Genomic DNA, 13334 nt, shown 5'->3' on the forward strand with positions numbered 1-13334 from the left:
AATTTTAACGTATTGTCAATGTTGTCAATAAAAAAAAAAACAATTGAATATGTTACTGAAAATGTGCGTCAATAATTTATCATTCATCGAATAATGTTTATAAACTAACTAAGACAGTTCACATTACAATTTACAACATTTCGTTTATGTTTTAACACGGTAGTACCAACATTCAGAATGTTTTGTGTTCACACTTCGTCTGCGTTGTTGATATCGTACTAACATCGATAAACTACTCGAACGGTACGCGTTGACCTTGTATGACGTACTAGTTGATAATACTATACTCAGTTCATTTTAACAACTCGCGGTACAAAGACGTGTTTAAAAATGACGGAAAACGAAACGTCTCCCACATTTTGGGATGAATTGACGAGTCCCATTAATTTGATTTTGGTGTTTTTCATTTTGTACTTACTATATAAGATAATAAAGTCGCATTTGGAAACGTCAGGGCCGGCAACACCTCCTCCGCCACCGATGGCCAAGCTGCGAAAGGATATGACAGTTGCTGAATTAAAGAAATATGATGGCTCTGATGAAGAAGGCAGAGTATTGTTGGCTGTAAATGGTATAATTTTCGACGTGACTAAAGGGAAACGATTCTATGGACCGGGTAAGCTTAAATAATATTAGTCTCTTAAATATATGAAATTTATTTTTATTATTAACTCTAATATATTTTTTACCGTCATTTACATAATAATTAAAACCACAACTACGTTTATATTTCTACGCTAAAAGAATTTATTTAAACTTTAATTGAATGTGTTTCTTAAGGCAATGGAAATAAAGGTCATATTACATCATTAAAACTTGCACCTGAGGTCGAAGCAACACCTTGAATTCTAATACGCGTTAGTTTTTAACTTGATCTGGTAGAATATTTTTTTGTATGTAAAATTTATTCATTTAAAATAATTAAGTATAAAATATCAAAAAAACTGTGATAAATATTATACGGTATAAAAATATATAATCATTACCAGTCATTGCTTATCTGTACACTATCAAGCGTTATAATCTGTTTGCTTACCGTCAATCCTGTTGAGGATTCTAACTGAAGTAAGGATCTATTTATACTCAGTAATAAGCAGATTAATAATACGCGTATTACACATAGACTATCCCGCGTGTGTAATATTATATTCGTATAATGATGTACATATGTATCAAGATTATTCCAGAAACGTTTTTAATTCGACCGTGACATTGGTTGCGAAATATTTAAAACTGTTGACGTGCGACATTCAAAACAATAATTATGATTAATAAAGTTTATAAACGATATCGTATCAACATTATAATTGGTTTCTTTTTTTAATTCGTTTTTAACGCATTCGAAACTTATCTGTACTTACTTAACTTACTTATCTGTATATTTAAATAACTTAGTAGCCAAGTTTATGTTTGTATTGTGATGTTAAAAGAAAAATATTTATAGTTATGATACGCAATTCCTTAGTTTTGTGTATCGATACATAATTATTCATTGTGATGATACCTCGTCGGGCTTTTAGGTTCTAGCCACGGATAGTTTTGAAGTTTGTGCCTGAACTCTATCAAGCCGTGTCAGATTGGTGTGCCATAGGTTGTCTGTTCTCTGATGCGGTTAGAGAAAATAAAGTGCACCTGTGTTTTAACAAACACTTAAGCACTTATTTTTTTGCGCAGTTGACTATTTTTCTTTGAAAATGGCCGCCATAACTGAAATCTATTAGAAGGACATTGCATTCCTTTGTGTCATGCTCACTGACATAATTGACGAACAATCACTTATGACTTATATTGACGTATTACACTGTGGGTATGCGCTAGAAAGACGTTGACCAATTTTAATTTTACTGAACATTGTTCTTGTCACACATCGGAGAACAGCTATAAAGCAAGAAAGAGATAGAATATTAGGTTATTAAATACAATTAAAAGACGTGTTTATTAACACTAACCGTAGTCTTAAATAGTTGTTTTCATTCTTAACATTATACTCTTATAACGCACTAACCCGTCTCAGCTTAGCACGAGTAGCACTAAGAAGAGATATATAAACATAGTGGTGCGGAATTATCTTAACAACTGATTAAAGAAAAAATTGTATCATACCGTATTTTAATTTTTTTCTCATTTTGCATGGAGAAATTAACGTACCGGTAATCGAACATCGTTTATTCGATTGACGCGAACAAAAATAATATTTACAAAACGTGGTCATTACAAGAATCTGTGTTCCAGTTTGAACAATTTTCTACATACGTCGCACGACATTGATCCAAATTACTCAACAAACTGGGTCCAACGGTTGATGACTTTCATTTCAAATAACATCGAAATTATTTTAAAGTAAAAAACTATGCAAGTGTTGACTAAAATCGCGCTTAGACTTATCATTATTCTTATTATTAATATAGTGACGTTAATATTACCATGAAACTTAAGAACTTGCATAAATTATTTATTGAACGTAATATTTATTTTAATAGTTAATATTTATAACCTAAAGTTCAAACAACGGTCAATTTATATAATTATATGCAGTATGAAATGAATGCTTAAAGACGTTTTAAATCGTTTTGTGTCATTTAGTTGATTATTTGGTTTGAGTAGGGCATTGTACAAGTTTATCTGGGTAGGTACCAACGACATTCTAGCAACAAACAACAATACTTCGAGTTATATTCCGGTTTGAAGGGAGATTGAGACAGTGTAAACAAGGATATATCATCTTAGTTCTCAAGGTTGGAGGCGCATATGAGGAATTATTTTCTTTAAGTAGCAATGTCTTGTGGTGCGGTGGTGGCCCATTAGCCAGTCGGCCTACCTTTTTGACATAAATATATATATATGTCTGGGATCTTACATATGATTAAAGGGGAACTTTTATTCAAAGTCAGTCTTTAGTCTTAAGTCTTATATTTTATTTGCCAGACATTTTTAGTATTGCTATTATATAGTCTCACATGTATACCGACATGCACATATTAATAGATAAAGACAAAACATTTCAGTATAATTTGAATTTCCTCTGTTTGTCAACCGATTTTATTTTTATATTTATTAGCTTCGATGAGATAACATATATCAATAAAATATAGAAAGATAAAAAAATAATAAATTCATATGTTTACCTCAAATTTCCAATATTTATATTATTATGGACGAATTTCGAATACTTAGTCAAGAGTGATTTGGCAATATATTTTGTATGATAAATATATAATATACAATACGTCGAGTCACAGTGACTCAGACAATTTTAACGACCTTGGTACTCATTTTTTACGAAGCTGCTGGACCTAAAAACGATTCTTTTAAGATTCGCTTATAATTTACATAAATAATTATATATATGTATATATATCATTATTTGTATATGTATTAATCGTTAAGAGTGTATTTTTCAGATATTTCAGCTATTAATTACCCTGTGGACACATAGAACAGTTAAATAAATATTAAAATTTTATTCATTTAACTTATTGCGGATAATTTTTGTTTCAAATACTAACATGCTATGTTATTAGTTCTAGATCAGAATTAAGTCAGAAACTGTTCTCTAAAAACTTATTCAATACAGATATGCAGTGAGTATAACAAAATCGTTAATATCGAATAGTTGACTTATTGTATAAAAATTATATGCGCATCAAAATAGCGTAATTCCGTAAGTCAGTTTTCATATCTAAAGCCGATTCCAATGGCAGGAGGAGTAAAAAGAATAAAACAACTCTGACCTTGACCTGCATCATTGGTTGAGAGCAAAAATTTTCTTTGGTATTATTAATGGCTTAATAAAAAAAATACACTACGTTTCGAAAAGTGTATATTTAGTAGTAGTAGTATATATAGTATAAGATATATTTATCAGTAAATGTTTATGAGCTAAGTTATTAGCAAGCCGCATGGAATATGTAAATCTAAGGTTTGTTTATCTTCACTCTTCCTGCAATCGAAATGTAGTATACGATATCAGTTCTTACAGGATAGCACTGTAGGTTAATCTTTAAATAATTATGCAAAAATGCTTTCGCGACCGTTCAGATTTATCCCCAACCTTTTTTGTGAAGGTTTTTCAGGTCGTTTTTTACCATTACATTTTAGATAACTCAATCGAGAAAATTTTAGTACTGAATAAATTTATATATAATTCCATACTAAAAATAAAAAAAGAATTTATTATTATTAGTTTGTTTATCATGAATAATTCGTATCAAAATAAATGTCATAATTCATTTGAAACGTTTCGTGTCGATGAAAATTAATATATACAATTTTTTCCTTAAACTCGTCGCTTTATATATATATATATATATATATATATATATTAAAAGGTATTCAATAAAATCGTCAAAAGACAATGTTGCGTATATAACATTTATTACACAATTGGTGGATTGTTTTTGTTCTAGAAATATAAAAGAAGTAAGACTACTCCAATGGGTTGGTGGAAACATATGTAGCACAATACCGCCCAACTCATGCACAAATGAAACCTCAGCAATATTTGAAACCGCGATTTAAGGTTTAAATCCACGTGTTCTATTCATTGGGCGATCCCGGTTGATTTAGAAAACCGATTTGTTACAAAGTCCGAAATAAAACAGCAACTCGTCCACATATTGTAATGTTAAAACAGCTTCTCCTTTTAAGTACAAAGAATATTTTGTAGATAAATCCTTTGTACACGATAACTTAAAATATCACAATAAAGATAATAAACGAACAAAAATAAATAAAGTCTTTTGGAATATTTGAATCTTTTTTTGTCTAGCATGCAAGAAAGTATTTGAATGCTTGTGATCGTAAAATATATTTCGATCAACGGATTCATTACTTTCATTGTATTTTTTCTTTATGGCTGTATGCTATGATAGTAGCAGCTATTGTTGCAAATATAATACTTGCTTATACTTATAATTGCGACTTTGTTCGTATGGATGAAATTAATTCTCTCAATTGATATTTTTAATGTTCGTGTTCAAAATATTTTTTGTCGAATTACTGCAACATTGAAAATGTCACCGTCAAACAGATTTGTTTTTGTATATATTCGTATGGATATGATAAACATGATAACATTTTCCACCGATATTGCGACACAAAACCGATATCTTGTAACATTTTTTATAACATATCATCCATCAATAAGCAAGCAGAAATACAATCAATCCACAGATTTCGTGTGTATAATTTTAAAACAACCACAATTAAATTTCATCAAGAGATACCTGAAATTTCATTTCGTAATTAAATTGATATGACAATGATATATGAGAAGCGATATGATCTTGTTTTATATATAGGCTGTATGAAGTAGCTACTAGGTCATAATATCAAATAATGGAACAGTGTAAACCATGCTGAATATTAGGCTCACACAAATGTGCAACCAAACCACAATCAAGTCGACCTGATCGTGATTTAGAACCCATTATGTTATTGCTGTGGTCAGTAGGAGTGATTATTAACCGAGTTTCAGACGAGCCATTGTTAATATGAATAATATTTTTTTGTTTCATTCTCATGTAATGCTATAATAATGTTTCTGAAATTGAAATTCTGAATTGAAAAAAATGAATGATATCGACGAAGTAACTTTGCTTTTTAAGTAATTTATATTTTATTTCTCAGTAAAATTTGTTTGAGAATTTCCATGAGTTACGAGTATTGGTTAATAATGCTGTATACATTTAATAGCCTTATCATTTTGTATTTTTTATGTTGGTAGTTGTTTGAACGAAAATAGTCAAATACAATAATAAAATAGGTACGTGCTCAAAGTACATATATTTTTGGTTTAATACCAATATTATTCTCGATCGAAATTTATTTATTTAATAATAAACTTTATCTAACTTTAAAAATAAAAAATACATTTATAGATATAAATAATTTTTAATTTATATAACAATTTACTCTTTATATTTTCAGGAGGTCCATATGCGGCTTTCGCTGGTAAGGACGCAACTCGTGGCCTAGCTACAGGAGAAGTCGCTGCATCAGATAAGGAGTACGACGATGTCAGTGATCTTTCACCTGATGAAGTTGCATCAGCAAAAGAATGGGAAGAACAATTCAAAGGTAAATAAAACTTATCTAAAGCATTATGACACTGATTCTGAACGTCATTCAAGAATATTTTTATGTATTCTTTAGAAAAAGAGAACAACAGATAACTTTAAAATGATTATATAACTTCTGTCGTTATACTTGAAGAGGTAATAATACGATCTCTTTTATCTATTATACTAAAATTTATTCGACTTTTTTATCATTTAAATTAGTTAAACCAACGGTAAATGGATCACTTTATCGAAAGTAGTCTCCAAAACCCATAGACTATAAGAAATGTCAAGGAATAGCGTACAAATTACTTCGTCAATTAAGGCAAATATATCTTGTAATTAACAAAGAGGACAAAGTAATAGAGAAGGTGGCTGTTCGACGATAAAATCAATGATAATTAGGTGGTACATATCCACTACATGCACAAGGCCCTATAACCAAATGTTGCGTATAAAAACGTACTGAATCACAATTAACAATGTTTAAATTACGTACGTTCAAATTAAAGCTTGTACTTATTTGTACTGAATTTAGCAGATCTAAACGCTGATTATGTTGGCTTAGTTATATGAATGTCAATTGAATTCACAGCCAGTTGTCAGCCTGGTTCCTTCAACTAATTGTCACTTTATCGAATCGAATTTTTTTCGCTGGTGTTTATCCGTTTTTCTATTTCAATAACACAATGATTCAGTTGAGATTCGGTCTTAGTTGGATCGGGATCGTATCAGAACTGATATAAAAAAGTTTAATTGGTCCTCTGTTACGATGAAACTGAGTCTTATTTTTGTAAGGAATTGTCGAAATTGGGTTCGATTGGAATCGGGAACATATATAACATAAGGAATATAAGCGTTATTTGTTAAACTTGTTGACTTCCAGGCAGAATATGTTATACAAATTATACATGTATAATTGTATTTAACTAACATAGCTTTGTATTTTTAATGTTCGAAAAGAGTAACTACTGAGTTTCTTGCCGATTCGTCTTGGTAGAATATACATTCCTCACCGGTGGTAGCTTCACTTAATATAGTTCTGTAAAATGACGATTCAAAAGTGCTTGGAAAAGCCTACTTGAATAAAGTATATTTAATTTTTTTTAGTAGTATTCACCCCTGGTCAATATAGCAACAGTTACAGAAGAAAAGCCTACATTTATATTTATACAAATAACCATTTGTAACACTTTAAATAACAAAATATGTAAATTTAAAAAATCTTCCATTAAAGAACGGTCGGTAAATTTTGATAAGCGTGTTTGCTTTATAATTTCATTTTATTTTGACGAACATTACAACAGTATTGTTAGTAATTATTTCTGTATTTAGACGAAATAACTCATTACAAAATAATTTTAAATGTCTTTTTCTTCTCTTTCAACATGAGCTCAAGTTTCTCGAGGCAAAGTGAGGGTCATATACAGAGGTTACAACAGCATGTTATTAAGTCAACATTATAAACAATTTATTCATGTATTGATTAACTGGCTGGAGTTGTATGGATGTGTGTTGTAGGTTTTATACTGCATTTCAATTTTCAAATTTTATACAACTTGGTTTATCGAAAAAAACGCTTATAATGTTTTAATAATTAATTTCAGTAAATTATTAGATAATAATGTTATATAAATTGCAAACGTAATTAATTTCTAAATATTGGTAATCATTTAAACAAAAATATTCACGTACAATAATAAAAGTGCAAAGAAAAATTACCTTTTAAAACGTATTTATATTATTATAATATACTGACATTTATAGAATTTCAGTAAATGTATTATTGGAACTATGCAATTATTTAAAATAGATTTAGTCGTTTTTTATTTAAGCTAATTAAATTTGAATAAATGTAGTTCTATTATCGCCTGATTTCAAACATTTAAGTGATCACTATAATAAGCTTATTTGATGTCACAAATGTCACTCAAATCGGAAAATTATTCATTCTTCAATAACATTCCGAATGCAAACAGAAGGCACTTAAACTATCGTGAAATCTTTAGCCTGTTCGACTTGGGATTATAAATTTTTAATAAGCTGATTTCGAGTGTTTTATTTGATTTATACTCTAATCATGTTCTGTGTTTTTTATTTTCATTGACCTCATTCACAATTCTAGTTGAGAGTTAATTTTCTATATTTTTCAGATAATGGAAAATTCATAAAACTTTGAAATTAATTTTAGATATAATATCTGTTTTTCTCTCTTTGGTAAAGGTTACGAGCATTCTCTTTCCATTTAAAAGCATATTCTATAGAACCTATTTGGTTTATCTATATTGAATATCATATACGACACGCTGATTGGGACATCTCATATAATATATTAATTAACTATATTTATTACTTAATCTGATGTAAAACATATTTAATATTATGAGAACGTTAATCAAAAATCAAAATATACTTTATTCAAGTAGGCTTTTACAAGCACTTTTTAATCATTATTTTACAGATTTTTACCAAACGTTAAGTTAATGATAAACAAAATATACAATTTGATTTATAAGGAAACAAAATAGATTTTCTCGTTTAGGGGTTTATGTGAAAAAAGACTGGTAGTTACTTTTAACAAAAGAAGGAAGATATACTATCTATTCATATAATAAAATTGGAGTGTCTGTTTGTAATATTAAAATAACCGCTTTTTACTAAGTGCATATGTATGTTGATACGGTACATATACCAAAATAACATATTTTTTAATTTATGTCTGTCTGTTTGTTCCGCCTAATCTATGTAACGGCTGGCCCGTTTTCGACGGGACTTTCACTGGCAGATAGCTAATGTAATAAGAAGTAGTACTGAGGTGTAAAAGTAGAATAGTACTTAGTACTACAATTTTTTTCTATTAAATTCAAACGCGCACGATGTCGCGGTCACATCTAGTATTATATAAAAGACGCTTGAAAGATTTGTGAAATCCTATATATTTTAAGTTTATTTTACAATTATGTTACATTAAACTTGACCTTGAAATGTTATTCTCATCGATACCACATACATTTTACGTTGCTTAATATACGCACCACGTACACACACAAGAGGTTAGAGAGCGACGACGAAGAGGGCATGACGGCATAAGAGCGTCACCTGCCATCACGGAATACGTAATAGATATTTCACATGAATAGTATCATAATAGCAAGGCCGCTACTTATTCAGCCCAAATATAAATTAAATATATTCAATAACGTTCGCCGATTCGTCTTATAAACAATAGATACTTGATTGATTAGATCGTGATCAACATAATAAGAGAATTCACTGAATCGAATTTACGGGGAAAGTTTTAATTTCCCTTCGATCAAATTTACTGAAAGTCATTGAATATTTATTCATTTTAAGAATAAATTTCAATACATTAACAGTATATTCGAGATTGCAATTCATGTTTTCATTTTCTAAACAATACGACGTTCCGTTTTCGAGAGTTACTTTTGAAATAAACTTCAGTCGCAAATTGGGTTTAAGACTTTCAATGTATAATTTTCAAGCCTAATTATCCCATCAAGTATCCGTTTCAATTTTCAAATGAAAATAAACATTTATCTTCTTCTATCTATATGAATTAAATTAAATATTTGTAAGTTGAGTTCTGTATGCAAATTTTTAAAATTTTTTTTATATACCAAGCCTTCAATATAATTTGCGTGCGAAGCGGGATTATTAATGTAAAATGTTAAATTATGAAGCTAGTTTGTTATGAAAAGGAACAATGTTTTCTTTAACCTAAATATAATATTATATCGGTGACGGAACAACGTTAAATATAACTGAAGGTCACGGGATCAGATCCAGACAAGCATCAGTGAGTTTTTCATAAACTATTTGTGTTCACAACTCTGCGCATGCTTGACGATAAATATGAACATAAACATATTCGATATTTGTAGTAAACCGAAGCGGAGAAGCGTGCTCAAATAAACACAAATACTTTCTCCACAGTAAAGGTCATTGCCCAGCAATAGAATAATTAAAAAAAAAATTAAATCAACATAGGAACTCGGTTCTTTCAATTTATTACAGTAAATATATTTTTAATATAAGACCTACAGTTTAATAATCATTATACAAGTTACGTCATTTATAAGGGAATACTTGAAATAATAATTTTTGCTTATCAGCGCATTTAAATACATAACGTATGATAACACACACAGACATAGATATAGGTGAATGACTTGTTTAATCGTATCTTACACAACAAATTCGTTACATTATACTCACAACAGAAGTTGTAATCGATGAATTGCTTATTGGTTAACCAAATTTAATTTAAACTTAATATGGTCATTGACGTAAAAACCGATTAAGAACTCATCGTTATATAGTAAATATGTGTTTAAATTCACTAGCTTTTTTCATTGTAATAGTATTATTCATCATTATTATTGGACGAAATAGAACTCCTTCCGTTTTCGAAACTAATATCAGTGAACTAAACGTAATATTTGTTAGTTTCATCTTTTCATTAGCTTACTTATTAGATAAATACACACACAAACACACACACACACAGATACTTTTTTGTCACATTATCATATTTGTTTACATTAACAGCCTGTAAATTTCACACTGCTGGGAAAGGCCTCCTCTCCCTTTGAGGAGAAGGCTTGGAGCATATTCAGTCACGCTGCTCCAATGCGGGTTGGTGGAATACACATGTGGCAGAATTTCGTTGAAATTAGACACATGCAGGTTTCCTCACGATGTTTTCCTTCACCGCCGAGCACGAGATGAATTATAAACACAAATTAAGCAAATGAAAATTCAGTGTCGCTTGCCTGAGTTTGAACCCGAAATCATCGATTAAGATGCACGCGTTCTAACCACTGGACCATCTTAGCTCTTATTAAATAATAATAAAAAGATTATTTGTTTAATATTTTATAAATACTTATTTTTATTTATCTATATACAGTAGAAATACTGAAGAATACAAAAGAACTTCTTACAGTGTCAGGACACTGCCAACCAATTGTATCAGTGTGTGCAATTACTCTGACTTACACACTATATAATAAATAGTGGGCAGATGGTACCCACTCCGACAAACCTGTATAACGCCCAACTAATGTTAAAATACATAATTTGGTATAATATCAAATGGTAAATACATATAAGTTAATACTATCGAACGGTATTCGATATCATTGACTTGACTTTTAAAACAATGATAAATTATTATTAATAATAGTGAGCGTAGATTAACATACAATAGGTTGACATTTCACTTTCCAATTCGAATTTCGAATTTGGTCTTACATAATTATGTTACGTGTAATCAAGACATTCGTGTAAACAAGATATAGTCAATATTTAAAACTAAAATTTTATCGTTTTTTAATCGTCATAATATTGAAGATTTCTTTTTAGTAAAATATCTTTTACATTGATATGTTTTTCATTGATTATTATTTTATTTACAGAAAAATATGACATCGTAGGAAGACTTTTGAAGCCCGGTGAGACACCAAATAAATACGATGACGAAGTAAGCGAACATAAAAATGAAAAGAAGAACGAAGACAAGAAGGCGCAATAGATTTTAGATAAATATTTGCAATCTTGTGATATTTTATAGGATAATATTTGTTGGGTTATGTTACATAATAAATTAGATATTTTATAATGATAACTTTTAAATTTTATTATCCCGCTAACTGGCTAACCACAATGACGTGTCAAAACTTGGAGGCGAATTAAAACGCGATGTTGAGTAGCGTAGTGCGTTTTATTTTGCGAATTATGAATTATTAAAATCTGCAGCAATCGGTCGATATAAATATGCCTATAAACCATTATCAAGAAACCACCGATTGTACTTGTATTAAAAAAAAACAGATAAGGATTAAAGATATCAGCCAACATTTTTTCTTTAAACAAACAAATCTCTGCAGATATGTTAAACGTGCATTTCGTGTATCGTTTTATTATTTCAATCGAGATTAGCAGTTTGATAAGTTTACATGTGTTAATTTTCAGTCAGTATTGCAATTGAAATTCTGCGATTTAATTTTAATTATCTTTTGTGGTTACAAAGCTACACTAATATTTAACCTTTGCCTATATAAAAAATAAAAAAGTTTCAACTCTATTTTAAAAATGATAACACGGAAAAATCGTGAACGGGAACAATAAAAATGGTACATTTAAAAAAAGAACGAAAGTTGAGCAATACTGGTAATTTGTAACCGACCGCGGGAATGGGTATTCGCTAACTGCCTGACGTCAAACGAAAAGTTGCATTTCCCAAGTTTAAATGGCGCAACCGACTCGACAGTCAGTTTTCGCTAAGCTCCATTGTATTTTGAGTTGTATAAATGTTTAATACAGGGAAAATATTTCGTGTTTAATGATTTCAATTTTTGCTAAAATTATCATACTTAAATAATTAAAGACTGGAAATGTTTATTTAAAACAAATAAGCATATTATAGTAACGCAAAAACTTCGAAGCGAAGAATAATAATTGACCTGAAATTTTTATACACTGGTATTCTCTGCTATCAAAGTCAATTGTTTTTTTTTTTTACAAATAGACAAACGAGCAAATGATCACCCAATGTTTTTCAACAATAGAAGCACTATTATATTACCAATCAAACTGAATAATGCCTGAATTTTAAATGCTCTACCTTTCTTGTGTTTAATAAAGTTCGTTAATTCCAATAGCTTTGATCAGAAAAACGGAGTATCTCCAGCCGTGGCAAAATTTCATCCCATCGGATACGTTCAATACTTACTGGGTTGATAAATGTCTTCTGTCAAGGAATTCCTGGACATCTCATGATGAACTTGAATGTAGTTTTTTTTAATTGACAGGTTTGATTTTTTGATGCAATGCGATGTTACTAGTCATTGAACCATTTGTAATATCTGATCTTTTTTAAATATTTAAATTTTACATTTTAATATTATACGCCTTTATGAGGCAGGGGGACGTTAGCGATCTGAAACTCATATTATATAAAATTTTACTTTAACCTTCTGTTCACAGTAAATATGTTTGACGTTGACTTTGACCGTCAGAGGGAGCATAGAGAGTGCGTCTCAAGTGCATTTTAATATATTATGTGCAGTTGACCAGTTCCTTAAGAATGCACGCAGTGTACGAATAAGTCGCGGGATTAAGCACTAAGGAGTTAATACTAATTGATATTTAATATCTTAAATCAGTCTAATGTACTGTGTCACAACTCAAATTATATAAAATCCAAATTAAATAGCCAAATGATAATATCTAATAATATACGTTATATTATAT

The 13334-nt window shown here is 29.7% G+C and overlaps 1 protein-coding gene across 1 annotated transcript; it reads left to right on the top strand.

Annotated features, from left to right (window-relative positions):
* Positions 1 to 234: 234 nt before the first annotated feature.
* LOC113397261 (membrane-associated progesterone receptor component 1-like) lies at positions 235 to 11695 on the top strand. Its single transcript, XM_026635539.2, has 3 exons — positions 235 to 616; positions 5929 to 6078; positions 11498 to 11695. Exons 1-3 carry the CDS (start codon positions 331 to 333, stop codon positions 11611 to 11613), a joined length of 552 nt encoding a protein of 183 aa, XP_026491324.2. The 5' UTR covers positions 235 to 330; the 3' UTR covers positions 11614 to 11695.
* Positions 11696 to 13334: the final 1639 nt, after the last annotated feature.

This window comes from Vanessa tameamea, chromosome 3, assembly GCF_037043105.1.
Source record: "Vanessa tameamea isolate UH-Manoa-2023 chromosome 3, ilVanTame1 primary haplotype, whole genome shotgun sequence".
Taxonomy (NCBI): domain Eukaryota; kingdom Metazoa; phylum Arthropoda; class Insecta; order Lepidoptera; family Nymphalidae; genus Vanessa; species Vanessa tameamea.